Source organism: Labrus mixtus, chromosome 18, assembly GCF_963584025.1.
Source record: "Labrus mixtus chromosome 18, fLabMix1.1, whole genome shotgun sequence".
Taxonomy (NCBI): Eukaryota; Metazoa; Chordata; class Actinopteri; order Labriformes; family Labridae; genus Labrus; species Labrus mixtus.
In genome coordinates this window covers 2,356,612-2,377,487 of record NC_083629.1, presented here as the reverse complement: position 1 = coordinate 2,377,487, position 20,876 = coordinate 2,356,612, and the positions used below count along the sequence as shown (strand labels likewise).

General features: G+C 40.1%; 3 protein-coding genes across 3 annotated transcripts in view; 2 read left to right on the top strand and 1 right to left on the bottom strand.

The window, feature by feature from the left end:
* si:ch211-266o15.1 (zinc finger MYM-type protein 4) overlaps positions 1–3,043 on the top strand; it is a 33,678-nt gene extending 30,635 nt beyond the window's left edge. The window contains exon 29 of the mRNA XM_061062666.1: positions 377–3,043. Coding sequence (XP_060918649.1) covers positions 377–491 — 115 coding nt within the window. The 3' untranslated portion in view covers positions 492–3,043. The remainder of the gene's footprint in view (positions 1–376) is intronic.
* A 4,002-nt stretch (positions 3,044–7,045) lies between these two features.
* LOC132993807 (tubulin beta-4B chain-like) lies at positions 7,046–10,464 on the bottom strand. The gene is made up of 7 exons (XM_061063860.1): positions 10,305–10,464; positions 9,982–10,090; positions 8,892–9,002; positions 8,467–8,711; positions 8,043–8,365; positions 7,591–7,935; positions 7,046–7,473 (listed from the first exon to the last, which is right to left on the bottom strand). The coding sequence occupies exons 1-7, from the start codon at positions 10,359–10,361 to the stop codon at positions 7,326–7,328; spliced, it is 1,338 nt and encodes a 445-aa protein (XP_060919843.1). The 5' UTR covers positions 10,362–10,464; the 3' UTR covers positions 7,046–7,325.
* A 1,311-nt stretch (positions 10,465–11,775) lies between these two features.
* On the top strand, positions 11,776–20,101 carry nrde2 (NRDE-2, necessary for RNA interference, domain containing). The gene is made up of 19 exons (XM_061062890.1): positions 11,776–11,878; positions 12,126–12,213; positions 12,302–12,505; positions 12,621–12,761; positions 12,883–13,148; positions 13,540–13,766; positions 14,175–14,399; positions 14,514–14,703; positions 14,964–15,097; positions 15,618–15,738; positions 15,920–16,092; positions 16,457–16,628; positions 16,734–16,954; positions 17,094–17,589; positions 17,842–18,269; positions 18,428–18,567; positions 18,778–18,919; positions 19,425–19,496; positions 19,672–20,101. The coding sequence occupies exons 1-19, from the start codon at positions 11,818–11,820 to the stop codon at positions 19,795–19,797; spliced, it is 3,627 nt and encodes a 1,208-aa protein (XP_060918873.1). The 5' UTR covers positions 11,776–11,817; the 3' UTR covers positions 19,798–20,101.
* Positions 20,102–20,876: the final 775 nt, after the last annotated feature.

Below are 20,876 nucleotides of genomic sequence, written 5' to 3'. Positions count from 1 at the left end.
CCTTTCTCATTGCATTGAGTTACAGTTGCAAATAGAAATGTTAGCTTGAAAGTGGTTGAATGCTAACAGGATTCTAACGGGAGCCTTTATGTTATCAAATATGTTTAACTTTGAAATAAGATTTTCCTCCAGATTTGTACTACCTATTGTCTTTTAAGTTTCCATTAAGTTTGGAAACAACAAAGATTTTTAAGATCCCTAAATTAAAATAACAAACCAGAAATACAGCAGAGCAGAATTATAGCATAGTTAGAGCTTCCCAGCCTGAGCCTGATATCAGAGGAAATGTAAATGTGTATCTCCTGTGCTATTGGTGGACAGCAACATGCACTGATGTTACATACATGTATTAATGTTCAATGTCTTGTCTCAACAGCCCCTTTTGGTACACTTCTCAACCATTAGAGGCTTCCACTCTGCAGAGCATGCTCACACGCATCCTGAGCGTCAGAGAGGTTCACCTGCAGCAGGAGGATTCAGGTTTACAGTGATATGAAGCTCTGCTCATCACATCCTGCAGATCATCATCTACTCTGCAAAAAAAGAAAGAAAAAACAAACACACTCTGATGCCGAGTGAATTACAGCTGACACCCATCACTCATTCAGACTGAGACTGTCAGGCCTTTGAAATGTGGAGGCGCTGGAAAGAAGGAAGACACGCACAAAAAGAAAGGACACTTGATAGAAAAGAGAGAAATTCAAAAAGGGTGGAATATATTTTGTTACCGCAGTTGCCAGCCCCTGCCATGATAAGTTAATGATGACTTCAAGAAACCAGATACTCTCACACATCAAGTGTTCAAGGATATCATAAACATGATCTTCTTTCTCTTTTTTCACACCTGTGTGAAACTCATGCCCATCATTCATCACTTGTGGCAGGATTATTTACAACAGAAATATCAATGCCTATCCTGAACTTCTCAGTATCAGATAAGTATGAGCAACAGATTGTACGTGACAACAGGCAACACTTTTATTAAACGATTGCCTCCAGCAGACATCTTGTGCTTTTAAATCTCACCAAAACATAAACGATATATTCTCACATTTTGAGCAGGTTGTCTAAATTGACAGTGTTGCAGAAAACTTAAAGATAATGTGTCCTCAGTTCCAGTGAAGCACTTCCCTCAGTGTTATTCTGATCAATGAGTCATTCAATGTGCAGTTTGTACAAACAGCTTCACATGGTTACTGATCGGCCTTGATCTTTTTAAACCAGTTTACTGTTCACCTGTGTAACCCATTTTGTAATGCTAGAGGAGACGTCAGGTGCCTCTATTCTTCTGCAGTTTCATGTTATATAGTTACCTGATTTCATACATTCGTACATTTTATTTTATTTTTCTTCATCCTGTGTGGCCTTATTTCCCCCTCCCTCTCTGTGACCTCGTACGTCCATCTGGGTTCAATATACCATCACTTCTTCCTGTGAAGGTGAAATGAAGAGCTCACTATGTACACCCTGATTATCATCATTTACAGACTAAACCTTTCCATGAATGAAAATGTTAGCCTCCTTTTTAAAAAACGACAACGGGACCTCTGCTAGCTGTGTGTGTTGTGTGTACATATTTATATGTCTTTGTCTTTGTTTTTCACTTATAGTGCCATGATTGCTTTATTTTAATCTTCTATCCTCCACTGAGGTTTCCTGTCTCATGTAAAGGGTGTGTATGGAGTGCAGTATGGGATGTTTTGATCACACACAGTTAAAGACGTGTTATGACAGTGTGCCTAAGATATTTATGACTGTGTCAGCAGTTTCTTTTTGGCTTGCTCTTGTGTTCTGAATTATTTGGAGAAGTTATTAGTCCATAAAACCAAAATGTCAAGAGAAAGTTGAAATAGAAAAATAAGTTCACACATTCAGTAGAAGTGCCTTCTATAAGATTTTTTTTTTTTTTAGCATTTTGAGAATTTCACTTTATTCTTGAAATGCAAATAAAAAGTATCCTTCTGTTATAATAATAATTATTTTAAATATCTGGCACCAATACTGAAGATATGACCTTTTCCCAAACCTTGAACTTTTTCTCAACATTTGGTCTTCATTCAAAAATATAAAAAATAAAGAACATCTTTGTCTTTTGTCTGGCCGTTACACGTTTCTGTATTGAATCATTTGAAAATCAATAGGACTTAAATTTGCATAAAGAGAGTCATGAGGGCTTCAAAATGGATAAAACTCTGGACCATAGTGTCGGTGTTGTGTTACTGTGATAAAATGTCAAATCTAAACCTGAACCATAATTCAATGCTCGTCTCAGAGGTGTTAAAACATGTCAGGACATGATACACATTTATTCTGTACAAATGGACTCTTATCTCTTTTTGTCCACCAAGGACTGCTGTTTTTTTATCTTCTGTGAGAGGCTCTGAATTCAGCTGGTTTTCTGGAAAATAGTTCACACATTTTCAGCTTAATGAAAAAATATTAGCATTTCTTCTACGTGGCAATAAGAACTTCATTACCCACAGTTCAGTTTGGGTCACTCAGAGAGATGGTGCATTTTTTGTCACACTGTTTTAGTGTGGTCATGGCTACTTGCATCCATTGTATCTGTCATGGAGGCCAATGTGCCTTTTCTTTTGGCCCTTGTTTTTTTTATTATCTGTTCAAATATAAATGTGTTTTATACATTCAGATCCCACCAGTGATTATCTGAAGGTAAATACGTCTATTTAGCCCTTAATGCTAACATTAAGCATTCAAATTCTGGACTGATGCTAAGCTATCAGCTTTATTATTGAAACATTTCTTAAGTAACGTGCTACGTCACACCATCACCACTGCCAGTACAAATGAAATATTACTGTCTCTGAATATTACAAATATTAATACAAACATTTGAAGATTGTAAAAAAAAGAGGCCCAAAGACATTCACTCTTTTTATTGATCTGTACAAAATGTTTCCAACTGCATATTAAAATCGTGTCTTATTTCTTTCTTTTTAAATCTTAGGCAAAGCTGAAATGTAATGTGGAGTGTATCAGAAGTTTGTGCTTTGAAAGTATGATTGATAAAATGTGTACATTTCTTTTGGTGCGTGTGTTTGACTTTGTTCACGATCACTTTATCCTCTCACTTCTCGCTCAGAAATTTGTTTTGGTTTGTTGGGTTTAGTAGAAGCAGCGGGAGCAATTTGTCTTGCCCAAGGACACATGGGACATGTTGCTGCAGGAGCTGGGAATCAAACCCTCGACTCAACTGAGCCACAGCCGCCCTCATGAACACTACGGATAACATCCATGGTGACATCAGCCTCCTTAGGACTCAGTATATAAATTAAATCCACATGTAGTTTAATCTGTTCAGAACCATTACTTCCATCCATTAGTAATTTGGGATAACAACAAAAAACACTCTTTGTCTGGGTGTATGGTTATATATGTATGCAGTAAAGGGATTTTCACACACATGCATATAAGTACACAAGTCACATGTCATAAGTTCATGCCTGTCAACAGGCTATATGACGCACAAACTATCTCTTCAAACAGAGGATATATTCACATGAACCAGCCATGCCCCACCAATAAACAAAGAGAGACATTTCTGTTGAAGTACATTTGATATTGGTTAATAATTGTTGACAATGGAAACCTTTGAGGCATGAGGACAGGGCTACTTGTGTTCCAGCCTGATTACATTAGAGAGACTAAATTACCCCTGATGGTATATGTCATGTTTCCTGAGGGCAGAGCTGTAGGTAGGAAGCAAATCCATTTACCACACATCGACTAGCAACCAGTTGCTATGGTGATAGAACAAACAAAGAGTCAAACTATTTCTAAAGAAGAGTTGAGTCTTCTTCTGATGTAAGGAATGGCTGGTGATAAACATAATATGTGTATGGACAACATCATTTCTTTTGATTTACACACATAATGAGATTGTAATAAATCAGATTGTAAAAATATAAAATGTGTCAGAAGAGGTCAAGAAGCCAACAGGCTTATAAAAGAGACGTCAACGTTCTTAAGAGACAAAAAATAAAGCGATACAAATTAATAATACACTTTAAAGTGCGCTTTCTGTGCCCTTAAAGACACAGTACATATTTAAAAGTTCAAAAGGTCAAAACAACATGATATAAACTATCAGCTGGATCAGCTGATGGATGATTTTCTCATGAATTCAGTGGCTTGAACAGACAGAAAATGTAAAGCTCAAGCACATCCTCCTTATCTAAGTGTGCAATAGTCATTGAACATTTATGACTGCATATGAACAAAGGAAAAAAAGGAGGGGGGGGAGTTATACTTACACCACGTAGCTGAAGGGCAAAAACAGCAGTCTGAGGGAGAAGATAGGCTATGCCCGCACACTTGCTCAAATCATGGCACTAAAAGTTTTTATTCCATCACAATCACAACGTTTCAACCAGAGGTCTTCTTCAGGTTATACTTTGTCTTTAACAAAGGAGGGGGGAGGGGGGGGCCACACCCATAGTTATAGATATCAACACCAATAGGCTGATAAGCACTATGATGGCAACACAGGAAAGGGAACAGGAAATGTTATATAATGAGGCCTGTGTGTGGTTCTTTATTCAAATGTGCATGATCACGTTCTTCTGCTGAGTTGAAGGTTGTGCATGATGACTGGTGATTTCTGCCAATACTCTGAATCATTTATATTTACATTAAAATCACACAATCAAAGGCTGTTACATTTGAAGACACCTGAACACATCTTAAAACATTCATCAGATACTCAAATTACCATCTCCAGATTTTTTTCTCATTAGTGGTTGTGGCAATAATTCACAGTGGTTTAGTTTAATCTCAGGTCCTGCTCATGAATGCATCAAAGAGCTCATTCAATGTTAAGGGGCAGTCCATTCTTTTCTCACGATGCACTCTGGTATTAACCTTTTTTAAGGAATGAATTATACTCAGGTCAAACAATAAATGTGAGTTTAGGTGGCTGGGTAAAGTAAAGTGTTTCCCTTAAATGGGATGAGGATGTAGGATGTTATCAGATCTGCGGCCTGTTCTGCTGAATAGCTTCCTGTGATCTGATGGAAAGGATCTTTACATAAAATATTCACATCAGATAAGAACCAAATTATCAGATACACATATACAACAGATGTAAAAAATACAGCTATGATATCAAGAGTATGGGCCAGACCTTGGTAATACTACTTCATATTCACTGTATTACAGCTATTTATGAAACCTAACAAAATCTATGTAGACCTTCAGCTGACACATTGACCATTTATTATTTACAATCATGTTTAATGTCTGAAACCACTTACATTGGGTTGGTGTCAGAAAAAATGCTGACACTGCATTTTTTTAAAAACATTTTCAGAGGTAAATATTCTCAATAAGTGATATATATTTGACTGTTAAAAAATTCATTAGAAGGAAAAAAACAGAACTTTGGGCGCCGGATGGCTTAGCGGTTTGCAGAGGACATAATCCTCACAGCAGCAGCAGGGGATTTCGGGGTCCTGCCAGTCCTGCCTCGGCCCTGTCATCCCCACTCTCTCCTCCCAGCGTTTCCTGTCTCTCTGAAGCTGTTCTGTCTATAATCCAGGCAAAAGCATGATTTACAGATGTACAGTACATAATCAGCAAAGAGATAAGAGGTACCATTTTGTCAACATAGGTAGCCAAAGATGACAGAAACTTCCTCACAGGAGTTTAAAATAACTGATTCCCTATAAATGTACTCGAACACCTAAATGTTTAACCATGCACTGAACCAATTCTGCATGAGACAAATAGTTACATCACAATTGGAAGAATCAGATACTTTTTTGAACTCATTAAACATTTAGAATATATTTTTTAAAGCTTGTCTTTTTCTTCTTCCATTAATCTGTTTTTTTTTCATTCTATGGGGGAAGAAGATATCCTGTCTATATGTGGCTGCAGCAGGCCTGAAGTAAGTCTGTTAAGTCAATCTTCTCTTTTAACTAATTGAAATAATTGGATGACTTAACCTGCCTCTCTACTTACATAAGTGCTGAGTGCACTCAGTCAGTGCACTCAGAACACAGGTCAACTCAAACACAACCTACCAAAGGAGGGTTGTTTGGTATTACTGGCAAGAGAACCTTCTGTTGTAGCTCATCCTGCAGCACCAGCAGTGAGGAGCCGGACTAGTCCAACCTGCTCTGAGGGTTTGTCTTCTTTTTTTTTTTTTTACTAACTGGTACTCTTCAATACTAGTCAACTTGTTAGTTTCAACACATTTTGTCAACCACAGCCTTGATGATGTGAGCAGGTGGAATTGTTTAACCGGTTTAACCCCCATCACATCAACACAAGTGTCCAAAAGACCTCAGGGAGGAAAATTACATTTAGCATAATTTGTCTGGATATATTTTGCCATAGACAAACGTTAATTGAGGCTGTGGTTTCCATGGGTCCATGAGTTGAGGACCTAAGTACACTTGTACAATCTGAAGTGCTTCACAAAAACACTATGAATAGGATTGTTGTTTCTTGTGTTTAAGTCTTTAACCTCGACGTCCTTGTATGTGAAAGGTTGATCAAAATGAAATGAATATCATGTTAAGGCTTTATCGTTTGATTAATAATAAGCTACCAGTGTTTGTAAGTAAACAAAAGAAGTACTAATTCACACAGCATAGCACCAATTCTTATGTCTTTATTGAAACCAATCGTTTACATGTCAACATCCAGTAACAAAAAATGGATCAGTGACCAGCTCAAAGTACTTTTATTTAAAACTTTTAGACTTGTAGTGCATTTTAAGAGATTTATTTGATCTAGGAAAAATTCAGATTTAATTCTGCCAAAAGATGAAATTCCATATGTAAGCAGCAAATTCAATAAAGAGTGCCTCAACGTGGTCAGTGTTACATTCTTAAAGCTGTAGTTTGTAAAAGATGAACAGAGGTGATCATTTTCAGTTTCACAACAAAAACCATGGGGTGGGGTTTGTTTATCTGCTTTATCTGTTTTGCAGTCAGTTACCTGAAGGCTCCTTGAAAAGTGTAACAGCATGTTCCAACTTGGTTTGAACGCGTGGATTGACAGAGAAAAAAGAATTGGGAGTTTTTAACATTCATATCCAAAGCAGGAAAGGAGAAAAGAACTCCTGACAGCAAAAAATAACAAAGTGTGAAAACAGAACAGACAACGTTTAAAAAACAAACTTTGAGGACCCATTTACACTCCGGCTAAGGCTGGATAAGTATTCAAATGCATGAATGGACATATTTGATGACACTCCACTGGAAAAATGCAATCTTGTTTTAATAAACGCAGCAGTGATTTGAATGACATTGCCCAGCCCTAACTGTTGCATAGGAAGACAGGGGTTATGGTACTGTCTAGGCTAAGTCCTCTTCTCCCTCCTCCTCAAACTCTCCCTCTTCCTCAGCAGTGGCGTCCTGATATTGTTGGTACTCGGACACCAGATCATTCATGTTGCTCTCAGCCTCAGTGAATTCCATCTCATCCATGCCCTCGCCAGTGTACCTGAAACAAGAAACACTCACTCAGATGTGTTGTGACAAACTCGTTTGAGAAGTCCTGCACAAACACAGGGACATCATTTCACTGTCCTGATAAAAAAATAAATCTTCTTTTACTTACCAGTGGAGGAAGGCCTTGCGGCGGAACATAGCAGTAAACTGCTCCGAGATGCGTTTGAACAGCTCCTGGATGGCTGTGCTGTTGCCAATGAAGGTGGCGGCCATCTTGAGACCGCGGGGAGGGATGTCACAGACGGCGGTCTTGACGTTGTTGGGGATCCATTCCACAAAGTAGCTGCTGTTCTTGTTCTGAACATTAAGCATCTGCTCATCTACCTCCTTCATTGACATGCGGCCTCGGAAGATGGCGGCGACTGTGAGGTAGCGCCCGTGGCGTGGGTCACAAGCTGCCATCATGTTCTTGGTGTCGAACATCTGCTGGGTGAGTTCAGGGACGGTCAGTGCCCTGGGAAAAAGACAAGATAATGGAGTTAAGATTCATGTCACATGCATTTGAAACAACAAAGTGAGGGTTTGATTAAGTGTGTAAAAAGCATGCTTGTGCCTCTCTACCTGTACTGCTGGCTGCCGCGGCTGGTCAGGGGGGCGAAGCCCGGCATGAAGAAGTGCAGCCTGGGGAAGGGCACCATGTTCACGGCCAATTTCCTCAAATCGGCGTTGAGCTGCCCGGGGAAGCGCAGGCAGGTGGTAACCCCACTCATGGTGGCTGAGACCAGGTGGTTGAGGTCACCGTATGTGGGTGTGGTGAGCTTCAGTGTGCGGAAGCAGATGTCATACAGAGCCTCATTATCAATGCAGTAGGTCTCATCTGTGTTCTCCACCAGCTGGTGGACGGAGAGGGTTGCATTGTACGGTTCAACGACTGTGTCTGACACCTGAAATGTGAGAGAGGAAAGCAAAAAGAGATGAAGGTAAGAAATAAAGACAAGAGGGGCACGAGATAGAATTTTAATGAAATGATTTCTATGTTATGAACCTTGGGTGAGGGCACCACACTGAATGTGTTCATGATGCGATCTGGATACTCCTCTCGGATCTTGCTGATGAGCAGCGTGCCCATACCAGAGCCGGTGCCTCCACCCAGCGAGTGGGTGAGCTGGAAGCCCTGGAGGCAATCGCAGCTCTCTGCCTCCTTCCTCACCACATCCAGGACCGAGTCCACCAGCTCCGCTCCCTCGGTGTAGTGACCTTTAGCCCAGTTATTACCTGCTCCACTCTGGCCTGTGTGACATCCAAATACAGAGATTAATCACAGCTGTAGAGTCAACACTTCCTGGATCTGATTCTAAGTAACTGGTATTCTGTTTTGAATATATTGAAAGTTGAGCTGTGGAAAATGACTTTCAGCTATCACACTATGGGAATGTCATCAACCCAAGTTACAACACATTTCATTCTCACCAAAGACAAAATTGTCTGGTCTAAAGATCTGGCCAAAGGGACCAGACCTCACAGAGTCCATCGTGCCTGGCTCCAAGTCCACCAGCACTGCACGAGGGACATACTTGCCACCTGGTGAAGAAAACAGAGGGACAAAATGGAAAGTTAAATCAATACCCCACAGTGTTAAAGCACTTACATCAAACAAAGCGATGCTCATAGCTTTTGAGTTGATATTGTAAAATAATAAAAAGGTGCTAAGGAACAACTTTTTCAGCGTCCATGGGATGAGGTGATTACTTCTAATTTTCCTGCTTGGCAACAGATTCTAATGTCTAATAATTTGAGTTAGTTAATGCAATTTCTACAATGGCTGTACTGTTTTATAACTATTAATCATTATGACTTCGCATTTTTGCAATGACATTATTGATCATATATTTTTTTGGATAGCATAAAATATATAAAAACTAATTTCTAGTTTAGTCTGGGATCAGAGCAGTTTAATTGTGAGATGAGATTCAACTTTATTGTCATTACACATATACAAGTAGAGTAACAAAATGAGGTTTGGCATCTCACCAGAAGTGCAATAAGCAGAAAGTGCAAGAATCTGTGCTATGTACAAGTAATTACAAAATTTACAGATGTAGACTAAAAAAAAGTGAATTATTGGGTATATATGGCTGGATTAATGGGATGCTATAAATATAAATAAATGCTATAAGTATATTTTTAGGATTATAATATACAGATTGAGGTGCAGTGAGCATGCTATACTAGTTTAATTAATTAATTGTCTGACCGTTTTTAAGTTTCTGATTAAATGCAGTAATGTATCAGTTATTTAAAGTTACACAAACAAAACACTGTGGTTCAATAGTTCATGGAGACGCTTCTACATTTGGTTTGGTTTGTAGTATCATGGAAACGAGGCGACAGTAACCAGGAAGGTGAGTCAATCAGTAACACTTTTCAATGGCGTCCAGCAGGATAAGGACCCCCTGCTGGGTGGATACGGTACTATCGAGCCTTGTGCTTAGTATTGAATTACCTTCCGTAGACATGAGATAATCTTACAGACCGACAGATTGAACAAAGTGGGGTTAACCTGATGCTTCGTTGTAATACACGTTGATCCGCTCCAGCTGCAGGTCGCTGTCCCCGTGGTATGAACCAGTTGGGTCGATTCCATGTTCGTCACTTATCACCTCCCAGAACTGAAACCGGGAATAAAAAAATAAAGGAATATGATTAAGTTAGCTGGCTAAGTCTCAATACTGCGAAACCCAACAACGCATTGGTGGGCCGCTATGCTAACATTAGCTTTGAAGCTAAGTAAGCTCAACGAGTAGCCCGCCCAAACCAATTTTAAAATGTGCGCTCTTTCACAGATTGTTACAAAGTTATGTTTCAAAACACATATATTCTTACCTTTGCTCCGATCTGATTTCCACACTGGCCGGCCTGCAGATGTACGATTTCCCTCATTTTCTTTTATTGAAAATTAAACTTCTTGACGACGGAAACAGGCAACACTGTGACTGCTATCGGACTCAGCAACGGACTAACTAGAGAATGCAAGAGCAACGCGTTCTACCAAGCGGTGGATGAACGCGATTGGACAAAGTACACGTCCGTCAAAGCCCACCAAGCGATGTTATTGGTCGGGAGAAAAAATAATTGACTTCTGATTGGATGGCGCTTTAGGAGATTCGTTGTCCTGGTAACACAATAGATTTTCAAACATGTATTATTGCATGGACACACCTAAGATTTAATTTTGAGCGTGTTCATGCGTGTTTAAATTCAACATTCGAGTTTCAATAAAAAATTAACAACTAATTTGATTTAATCTTTTTAACACGAGCCTCGCTGCTGCTTTAAAAACATTTTTTTTTTTTTTTTTTACTTTTTCTCCATCTTGTGATAGAAGGAAAATATTAACTACGCCTTCATCATTATGTTGCTTACGGTATTAAGACAAAACAACGAGTTATGTGAAGTAATCATACATGCAAGTAATTGCTTTTTTTTCGCCACAATAGGGTGATTGGAAGCCATAAAACCAATACGAAAATACACTCTGAGTTAAAAAAAAATAATAATAATTTTGCTGCTAGTTTTCAGGGTCTAGTCTTTAAATAACCTACTTGTAGCAATGAAAAGTGTAATGTTACCCAATAAATCCAAATATTTCAACATTAATATTAAGTGTTTGTTCTTCATCAAATACCTCAGCTTTTACAGACATCACTATCATGCTGCTGAAAGTATATTCTAGTCTTAATCTTTGGCTCTGTTGAAGGAGAATTATTCCTCTTTATCATTCCTGCACAACATATTTCCATTGGTCTGGAAGTAGAAACTGCAATATATAGATGTTGTGGTAAACTATTCATGTTCACATGAAATAATGGTGATCTCTTCCTCCTGATTTCTGTCAGAAAGTCATAGATTAAAGGATGGTTGGTTGAATCTTTATTTAATAGCTGTAGTTAATGTTATTGTTGGGGTGCTTATTATTGAAGTTTGTAGTCTGCCACACACTTTATTACAATTCAATATTTCACAACATTACTTAAAACTGGACTTCAAAGTCACTGAGAATATAATATCAGCTGTGGTCATACTAGCTTATACCACAATATTTTTTAGAACAAAGGAGAAATAATATGTAAAAGAGTTTTAAAGATTGAAGATTAAATTCAGGCTCTTTCAGAGGTGCAGATAGCCTAATATTTAATTTTACATATCAATGCCGACTCCTTGTTTTTTCACATTTTAGAGTTTTTAAACTATGTTTATAAAGTAAAAAAAAACACTTGCAGATAAAATCGACACCAAAAGATAAATAAAATGGAAGAAAAAAATGTATTTCCGGAGGTATTTCCGTCTAGTGCGTGACGTCATATTTGTGCGACTGTTTTTATGCGACGTTACTGTCATGGCTCTGTTTCCATCATTTGCTGAAGAGGCGACTAACAAAGTTGAAGATTCGCCCAAAGGTATCAACTCCTCCGTACTCAATACATTTTGATATCGTTTTTTTCTTCTTCTAAATACTTCTGTGTCATTTTGTTGAGAAGATAAGCCCACTAGACTCTGTACAAACTTACAGGAGCTGTAGTCTGCTTGTCGCTGTAACACTATGTGTAATATAACTTTGACTACAAGCCTTGTCAGTGTATAATAATGAATCGCCCCCATGATCCTTCTCTTGACTGAATAACACGTTTCTTTGTTTTATTTTAGAATTAGACTGGCTGAAAAACAAGAGTTTTAAGAGCGGGGATGCCCTCTCTCTTCATCATCGGTTTGCTGAGAAGACCAACGACTCAAGGTGTGATCATTAGACCCCACATTAAACATGAAAGATGTTTTTGTTTCAGTGATTTGGGTTAACATTGTGGTTACCTTCTTATCAATAGTGTTGATAAAGACGTAAGCTCTGCAGAACAGGAGGAGGAAGAAAAGAGTAATGTGCCACCCAAAAAGAAAAAAAAGAAGAGTGAAAAGAAGAGAAAAAAGAAGAAGAAACACAAAAAGAAAAGCGGGAGGTATTCTGACAGCAGTGGGTCTGACTCTGACACCATTTACCCCAGTCAGCTTAAAAAGGAAGAAGAGGAAAATGGGTATGGACACACACCTAGCTCCTTATATGCTAATGCTCTTAAGTTTTGATTCGTTGCTTTACCCCTGCTGTTTATTGGTTGGTTTGTTTATTGGTTTGTCTTTACATCCACACAGTTCCCAGCTTGCACCAATAGCAAGCCGTTTCTCTTGGTTGGATGACCTTCAGACACGCACAGAGCAGCTGTTCTGTGTTGACCGTAAAGCAGACTCTGCCAACTGGACGTACAAGTCCCTATACAGAGGAGATGTAGCCAGGTAGGACACATGTCATCAAGTAACTTCAAAGACTTTGCTTGGTAAAACAGATGTTTACTTGGATCAAAATGCAGTGTAACATAATTTAAATGATCATTTTTTTTATCTCTTTGTGTGCCAGGTATAAGAGGAAAGGAAGCTCATCCTTGGGTCTGGACCCTTGCAGACAGGGAGTCAGCTGGGAGGAGTCAGAGTCAAATAAGAAACAGAAAGGCAGGGACAAGAAGAAATCATCAGATAGATACTTCTCCACAGTCAGTCGCCAGCTCCTGAGGTCTGAGGCCCCTGTTCCTGCCATACCAACTATTCCTGAGTGCAGTGATGCCAATAGCCCAACCTCTTTTCTCCCCCTGTGTGACCATGAGGAGAAAAAAGGAGGACAGATGGGTAAGAGATTTCTCCACAACAGGTGGTGAAGATGCAGACATCCAAAAACCTGAGCTTATAAGTTTAAATACCATGCAGGTTATTTTAATTTCTGTTACTGCGGCACATGGGAAATACAGTTTTAGGCTATCACATTCTTAACAGATAATAAGTTAAAATAGCCAAAATCAATATCAAAGTAAGGCTGACCTGATTTCAGGACCTTAATTGTGGATTGCCATTAAAGCGTGGACCGTGTCCTCAGCTTGATAACTTCAAATTTGGAAACATTCATGGTTTGAGTGAACTTTTGCTGTTTTAGAGATATCATGGTTATATGACATATATTTTTATTGTCTTTTTCTTTTGATTCCTCACATCTAACTTCACACCTTCAATTTTTTCTATCCAGGTGACAGAGTGCAGACATCATGGGTCAATCCCCTGGGTGTGTATGACTCCTCCACAGCGCTCTGGCTGCAGGGGAAAGGACAGCCAGACCAGACTGAGGACGAGAAGAAGGACACACAGACGAAGCAGGGTGCGGTGCTTTTGGCCGGCAGGACTGAAGAGTTTAACAGGCGACTCAGAGAGCACCCAGAAGACACACAGCTATGGATAGAATTTATAAGATACCAGGTAGTGAAACTCTACTCTTATTTTTTATTTAGATTAGTGCTCTCTCAGCTTCACATTTCTTTAAAATAATGTTAACTGCAGGGATGTGCTTTGCAGTATTTGTATTTGTTTGTATGGATGTTTATGTGCAGTAACTTGATGTGCAGCTGTAGACACTTACCTCCCAAATTCAGAAAGTTAAAATCCTTTTTTTGTTAATGGAGCCTTGTAGATTTAAAGAGTTTCATCTTGCAGCCATTACAGCCTGTTAGGATGCTGCAGACTGAAACGATCAGACTGAGAAATAAAAAAAAAAAACATTTGCACTTATAAGCAATGTTGACACCAAAATCTAAGGTTTGAATGTCCTGTTTTGTCCTTCCTATGCAGCAGTACTTTGAGTGTTTATCTTCCTCTTTACCTCTATAGGACGAGCTGAGTGCAACAGTGTTTGGAAGCGGTGAGGAACAACAGGGCAGTGATTTGGCTGAGCTTCACAAGTCTTCCTACAGGGCAGTCCTGGAGAAGAAGCTCAGCATTGCAGCGCGTGCAGCCGAGACCAACCCGAGATGCATCGACCTGCAATTGGAGAGGCTCAAGATCTGCCAGGAGCTGTGGGAGCCCTCACTTCTAGCTAAAGAATGGAAGAAACTGGTTTGTCTACAGTGTTTATAAGCTTTTATTTAAATCATGTGTAGCATGTGTAGCCTGTGTTGACATGTGTCTATGGCTTAAGGTAATTCTGGATGTGTCATCTATTGGATTAAGGTGTTCGTGCACCCAAACAGTGCCCCCCTGTGGAGGAAGTATCTGCTGTTCACCCAGAGCTACTTCAGCAACTTCACTGTGTCCAAGGTGAACTCGGCCTATGGGAAGTGCCTCAGTACGTTGAGCGCTGTGCGTGATGGCAGCATGGTCTCTCATCCCGTCCTGCCAGGGCTTGAGGAGGATATGTTGGGTAACACAGATTTAGATTTGCATTTACAATTTTTTGGAACCTGAGAACTTTTATGATGCCAATTGCGTACTCATTTAACCTGGTTCGATTCTCAGTGGCCTCAGTGGTTTGTTAAAACACAGACACTTATTATCTGCATTTGATACATCATATTGAATGTATCAATATTTTAATCATACAAAAGGTTTTTTGTGTTGTTTGGTCCACACTTATTAAAAGTTGTTGTACATGTCCTGGTTGCCTTTTTTTTTTCTGTCCAGATATTTTCATCCAGCAGTGTCACTTCCTGCGTCAGGCTGGTCACTCAGAGAAAGCCATTTCTCTGTTTCAGGCCATGATCGACTTTACTTTCTACAAACCTGACAGCGTACAGAAAATGTCTACCAAGCAGCAGGTAAACACACACACACACACACAGAACAAATCTGCTGTTTATCTGAATTAAAAAAAACATAAACTGGGAATTACAAGAAAGTTGATTGTCACTTGACTTGTCACATAGCCTTATGCATTTTAAATGAATCAATATCCGTGCAGCATGCCATCAAGGGCTCAGCTGATCCTGGTGAAAAACTGCAACGTCCAGCAGAGCAGAACAACCCCAAAATCCTAAGCTGACTGATCAAAGTGAAAATGAGAATAAGAAAACCGTCTATGTTATTAAAATCCCCTCCAAAAAACTGGATGCAGCTGAGCATGTTCTTCCTTAAGTGGCCTTAATGAAAGCTCCTGTTGGGATTGCACACCATGTTTATTTGTGAGCTTTCAAAGGTGCTGGTCGATGGATTAAAAAAAAAAATCTTTAGGCTCTTACTCTCAACACAGAGTCAGGAACACACATCAGAGCTGTAGTTATCTTAATAAAGTGTAAATGTTTATTTTAAGTTAGTTTATGTTTCTATGTGTCTTTACAGGTTGAGTTCTTTGAGCCTTTTTGGGACAGCGGGGAGGCAAGGGTTGGAGAGGTTGGGGCCAGAGGTTGGAAGGCTTGGATGCAACAACAAGAGAAAGGAGGGTGGTTACAACCCAATCCAGGTAAAAGACACACACACACACACACACACACACACACACACACACACACACACACACACACACACACACACTAACCCTTTAAGAATGTTACCTTATTCATTTTTGATTTATGTCATGAAAAAACGATTTTAGAATAACAAGAAAATGATTTCCATGTTGGTGTATGTTTTTGCGTCCACAGAGGAGGAAGAGGAGGAGGAAGAGGAAGGAGAGGAGGTAAAGGATCGGAGCCAGCCGAGATGGACAGTCTGGTTGGATGTGGAGTCATCTCGGGAAGCAGCCCACTGGCTGCCCTGGAGGCCTGACAAAGCCAAGGGCCAATCAGAAGAGGACTGTGAGGATCCAGACAGACAGGTACTGGTTGAAGCTGTCTCTGCCTTGTCATGTATTCTATGTTTGTATGCAATATGTAATATTGATATGAAGCTAATAAACAGGCACTTTTTTTTTTTTTATAAATCTTTTTATTAGATTTTTAAATCAGCAGTACATGACACATACAGTGTATCCAGGTACACTTGTTGGAAGGCAGTAGGAAGTTTGTTTTACACAGTATATGTTAAAAAACAACAATCAACTTAATTAGCCTAAACAGAACGGCTTCTACTACTGAACCGTAGTTACCCATTATCCCTTCCCACCCATTGTTATGAGAAACAAAAAAAACAAACAGGCACATTTTTTAACAATTTGTTTATCTCTGTCTCTCCAACTTAAGGTGTTGTTTGATGACATCGGTCCGTCCCTTATTTGTCTGTCTTCACCAGAGCTCCAGCTCCGTCTTCTTCTCCGTTTCTTCTCATTCCTTGGGCTGCCTGTAGACTCAGTGCTCTCTGCTGCGTCCTGTCACCCCGGCCTGCTCCTGGAGAACCTTTCTCTGCTCACTAAGGGTAAAAAGGACAACATGGGTCAAAAGAGGGTTTTTTCAAAAGTTACTTTAAATCTTTTAAAATATAATCAGGCATTAACAAATCTGTCTCCATGCCACGTCCTAGGGAATGATCTCAGCCATCCCCTGACCTCCGGTGACCTACCTGACCTCGGTGTGGACTCTGTAGGTCACATGACCACTCTCCAGGGAACAAGGAAGTGGGTGGGGCTCGGGAAGCAAGGGGAAGGGTTCTTCACCAATGTTTTCAGCATGGTCCAACATGTTCTTCCTGCCCAGCACCGAGCCATCCTGTCACTCAGTTGGATGCGGTATGAGAAACTCAAAGTAAGTGTTGATTTATCTGACTCGGAAGTTACATTTAGATTGAAAGAAAAAAAAAAACGTCCATGTTTAAAAATAAAGATCTTACTTTTCTATCACAAGTGGTAGACCTGTGCACTAATTAACCTATTTGTAACCCCAGGTTTTGCGTTGCCTGTGTAGCAGCAATAAAAAGCGCCTTCGCTCTCAGGGCAAGAGCAGCAAACGGGTTGCCAAGCAACTTCTCAAAGAACCAGACAACCGCTCGTCACTGGTGCTGTGGCGGGAGTATGCCCACCTGGAGTGGATGCTGGGCAACTTTGACGAGGCTCGCAAAGTCTTTTCCACAGCCTCGGCATTAGGGGGTGCCAAAGGGCTGACTAGCCCCTCCCTCTGTGAGCTGTGTCTGCTGTGGGCCCAGCTGGAGGTGGAGGGTGGGGCAGGTTCACAAAGAGACGGCCTCTCTGATGTCACCACGTCCCCAGCTGTGTGTGTGCTAACTAGGCTAGCAGAGGGAACCTTCTCATCGTCCTCCTCATCATCACAGTCTCTCACTCCTGTTTCCATCCTGAAAGCCAGGAGGTCTTATGAGCAGACTCTGACAGCTGACTTGTTGGCCCTTGACCAAAACATCCACAACCTTGAAGTCAACAGAAAAGGTTAATATTCACAAACATCCTCAATCTGTTTTATTTGTCTAAGAGCACATCAGTATGTCTACTTTTTTCCAAACATATCCCATTTGTTTGGATTAATGATGGTAAAGTTATTAGTCAAGATGCAACATGCAGGGACTTATGATCTAAGATGTATTTTGGGGCTGTTTGTCTTTATGATAGGACAGTGGATAGAGAAGGAAATTGGGATAGAGTGTTATCAGTAGTATTCTCCTCTTACTATTTCACAACCAGGTGAAGGGGACCTGCTTGGAGAGAAGCTGAGGCTGAGAGGCCTAGTTGGCTGCTACGCTCTGTTCCAGTACCTCACGATGGGCATCCAAGCAGCTAATGTCGTCTACAGCCAGGCTAGAGAGAGGATGGAGGAGCTGCACCACAAACTGACACTTGACAAACAGCTTAACAGTAACAGGGAAGCCGACCTAGGTGACTCGGTGGCTACCACTGAGGGTAGCCGACCTGGAGCTGATGTTGGACACCTCAGCAGGCAGTGGATCAACAGGCTGGCTTCAGAGTGTGAGGAAGTTGCAGTACAGCAGGCGGGGTTGCTAAAGTACCACATGGGAAAAAGTGTGTTTCCACTGGCGACACTGAGACAGATGCTGACATCTGCTCTCTCTACCTGGTCCGGCAGCGCCCCTCTTTGGAGCATATACATACAGGTGAGCTCATCAAATGTTCGTTCATCATTCTGGGTTCAGATCAAATCAGAAAGTCACCTGCCCTTTTCTTCTTTTCCCAGATCTTTAAACTTAGCTTCAACTGAGTTAGTCCTTGTGTGTCCACATTCACGATGATCCTCATTCAACCTGTATTTTAGGTGGAGAACCGTTACCATAGTGCTGGGCGGGCCCGTCGCTTTTTCCACTCTGTAACTAGGGACAACAAAAGAGTGCTACCACGCCTCTTTGCCATTGTTGCTGAAGAACAAAGGAAGCAGCTGGTGGATGCTGCTCAGAGGTAAGGGCAGAACAGATGATGTGCAGAGTAATCTTGAAGCAGTACTCGATATGAAAATAATATGTAACAGCTTTACAAGATGACGTGATCTTTCTTTTTTGTTGATAAGCCAAAACAACTCTCACACAAGTAGTTTTTACCAAAATTTACATGACTTACAAAACCTTTTAGTAATTTAATCTTGTTTCCATAATCTTGTGGTGTTTATAGATCTTGTAACCATGACGCTGCCTTGCCCATCCTGCCAGAGAACGGCCTCAGCAACCGTATCCGTGGACTGTTTGAAAACACCATAGCAACAGAGCTGGGTTCTCACTGTCCTTTACTTTGGAGGATGTACATGAACTTCCTGGTAAGAAAATGATTAGCTGACTAAATCTCATTTCCTATCCTTGAAAGTTGAGTCATACCAAAATATCAGAGATGCAGATTTTGTATCTGCTCCTTTCCAAAATCAACCTGTTAAAAGGCTGAGGAGCTTACACTACTGCAAAAAGTAAAACAATGTTTATGGGTGGTTGTAAGAATTGATGGTGATTACGACACCAAATCAGTTTTAGTTTTTTTTTTTTTTCCAGACGTTCAAACCAAAAATGTAAATTTCAGAAATGATTGAAAAAGTCTGCTGCACCATGGGAACTCTCTGATATATTCAGTGTGTAATTCTGCTTGTTTAACATTGATCTTAGCCTATTTTCTCCTCATCTTCCAAATATTGACTCAGAGACAGACATATGTGAGCTAACATAAATATGCATGTAAATTTAAAGACCAAATATTGACCGTCAGTAAAGCGGCCGGCACACACATTGAGCTTATGTGTGTGTAATTTGTATGTGTATATGTGCCATTTGTAGGTGTCAGAAGGGAAGGTGGATAAAGCCAAAGGGATCTTTTACAAAGCCTTACAAAATATACCATGGGCTAAGGTAAGACAGACATAACCATTATATCTCCTAACAACAGCTGTCCTCTGTCTACATCGTTTTTTGATTGCACTAAAACTGTTCAATTCTCTTGCTCTCTGCCTTTGTGTGTGGGGTGTGTATGAATGTTAATTTGCATTCATGCAAATGTGTGTGTATGTGACATGTGTGCAATCAGGGTTTGTACATGGACGCAGTGCAGCTGTTCCCCGAGCATCTCCAGGAGTTTGTAGATCTGATGACAGAAAAAGAACTCCGAGTGCGACTGCCTCTAGAAGAACTGGATATACTACTGGAGGACTGAACACACAAACACACACCTCATTCAAGAACTTGAGTTCTGTAACAGGACAGACACACACAAACACGCACACAAACACGCACACACACACACACACACACACACACACGCACACACACAAACCCACACACGCACACGCACACACACACACACACACAGCTGCAGTATAAAAGAGTTAAGTTGTTGTGATCTTCTCTAAGTTGGGCTTGAAGCCATCCTTTGTACATAATAACTTTTAACTCATTTTCACAGCAAACTTTGACAATTTAATGACCAGACACTGATAATAAATATATGTTTCTCATTAGTATATTGTGGGCTCCAGGTTTGTTTATGCATGTCTGCTTATGGTGCATGTACTGTGACATATCATGAATTAAAACCATAAAACATGTTTTAAATGTACGGGAGATACAACTCCACACAATAGAAGAAATTCTATACAAACACTAGTCCCATGAAATAGATGACACTTCCTTGGCATTAACTGTAATAGTATTATAATTATTACATTTAAAAGTTAGTGTTCAAATGTCAAGGCAATTTTTTTTAAATAATATGAAGGTTAATTGTATCTCTGCATCTTGTTTAAAAACAAGACAACCTTACCCAGAAACATAAAATAGAAACAAAGAGACAGGAAGTTTCACATTTTCATTTCTTTTACAGTTTTTATAAGGCTACATATAATTTAATTATATGATCAGTGTAACTGTAAAATCGCATATCAAATAGGCCTAGGCTAATACAAAAATGTGCTGTAGGTATTTATATAGGCCAATATAAATCATCTTTTTTTTCTAAAAATAAATATTTTAACCTCCATATCTGCGGTAAGTTCTTATCCATTCACTTCCCCCTGTTGCTCGCAACCATATTCGGCAGCTCACCTGGGAACTACCTGAGAGGCAAACTCCTTCGGTTTATTCATATCCACACAGAATCTACTGTACAGGACGGGTGGATTCGCTCCCTCCTTCTATCGTAGCCGCGCCGTGGTTTGACGCATTGCAGGTCCACCTTGGCCAATCAGCAGACAGCGTACATCGTTCAGCGTATTGCGGTTCTGCTCTATCCAATCA

Coding starts and splice junctions, on each gene's coding strand:
- nrde2 (XM_061062890.1), top strand. CDS start 11,818: ATGGCTCTGTTTCCATCATTTGCTGAAGAGGCGACTAACAAAGTTGAA. Junction 14,400..14,513: donor CTAAAGAATGGAAGAAACTG/GTTTGTCTACAG, acceptor TATTGGATTAAG/GTGTTCGTGCACCCAAACAG. Junction 15,739..15,919: donor GTGGTTACAACCCAATCCAG/GTAAAAGACACA, acceptor TTGCGTCCACAG/AGGAGGAAGAGGAGGAGGAA.
- LOC132993807 (XM_061063860.1), bottom strand. CDS start 10,361: ATGAGGGAAATCGTACATCTGCAGGCCGGCCAGTGTGGAAATCAGATC. Junction 10,091..10,304: donor GAAATCAGATCGGAGCAAAG/GTAAGAATATAT, acceptor TCCCGGTTTCAG/TTCTGGGAGGTGATAAGTGA. Junction 7,936..8,042: donor CGCGGCAGCCAGCAGTACAG/GTAGAGAGGCAC, acceptor TCTTTTTCCCAG/GGCACTGACCGTCCCTGAAC.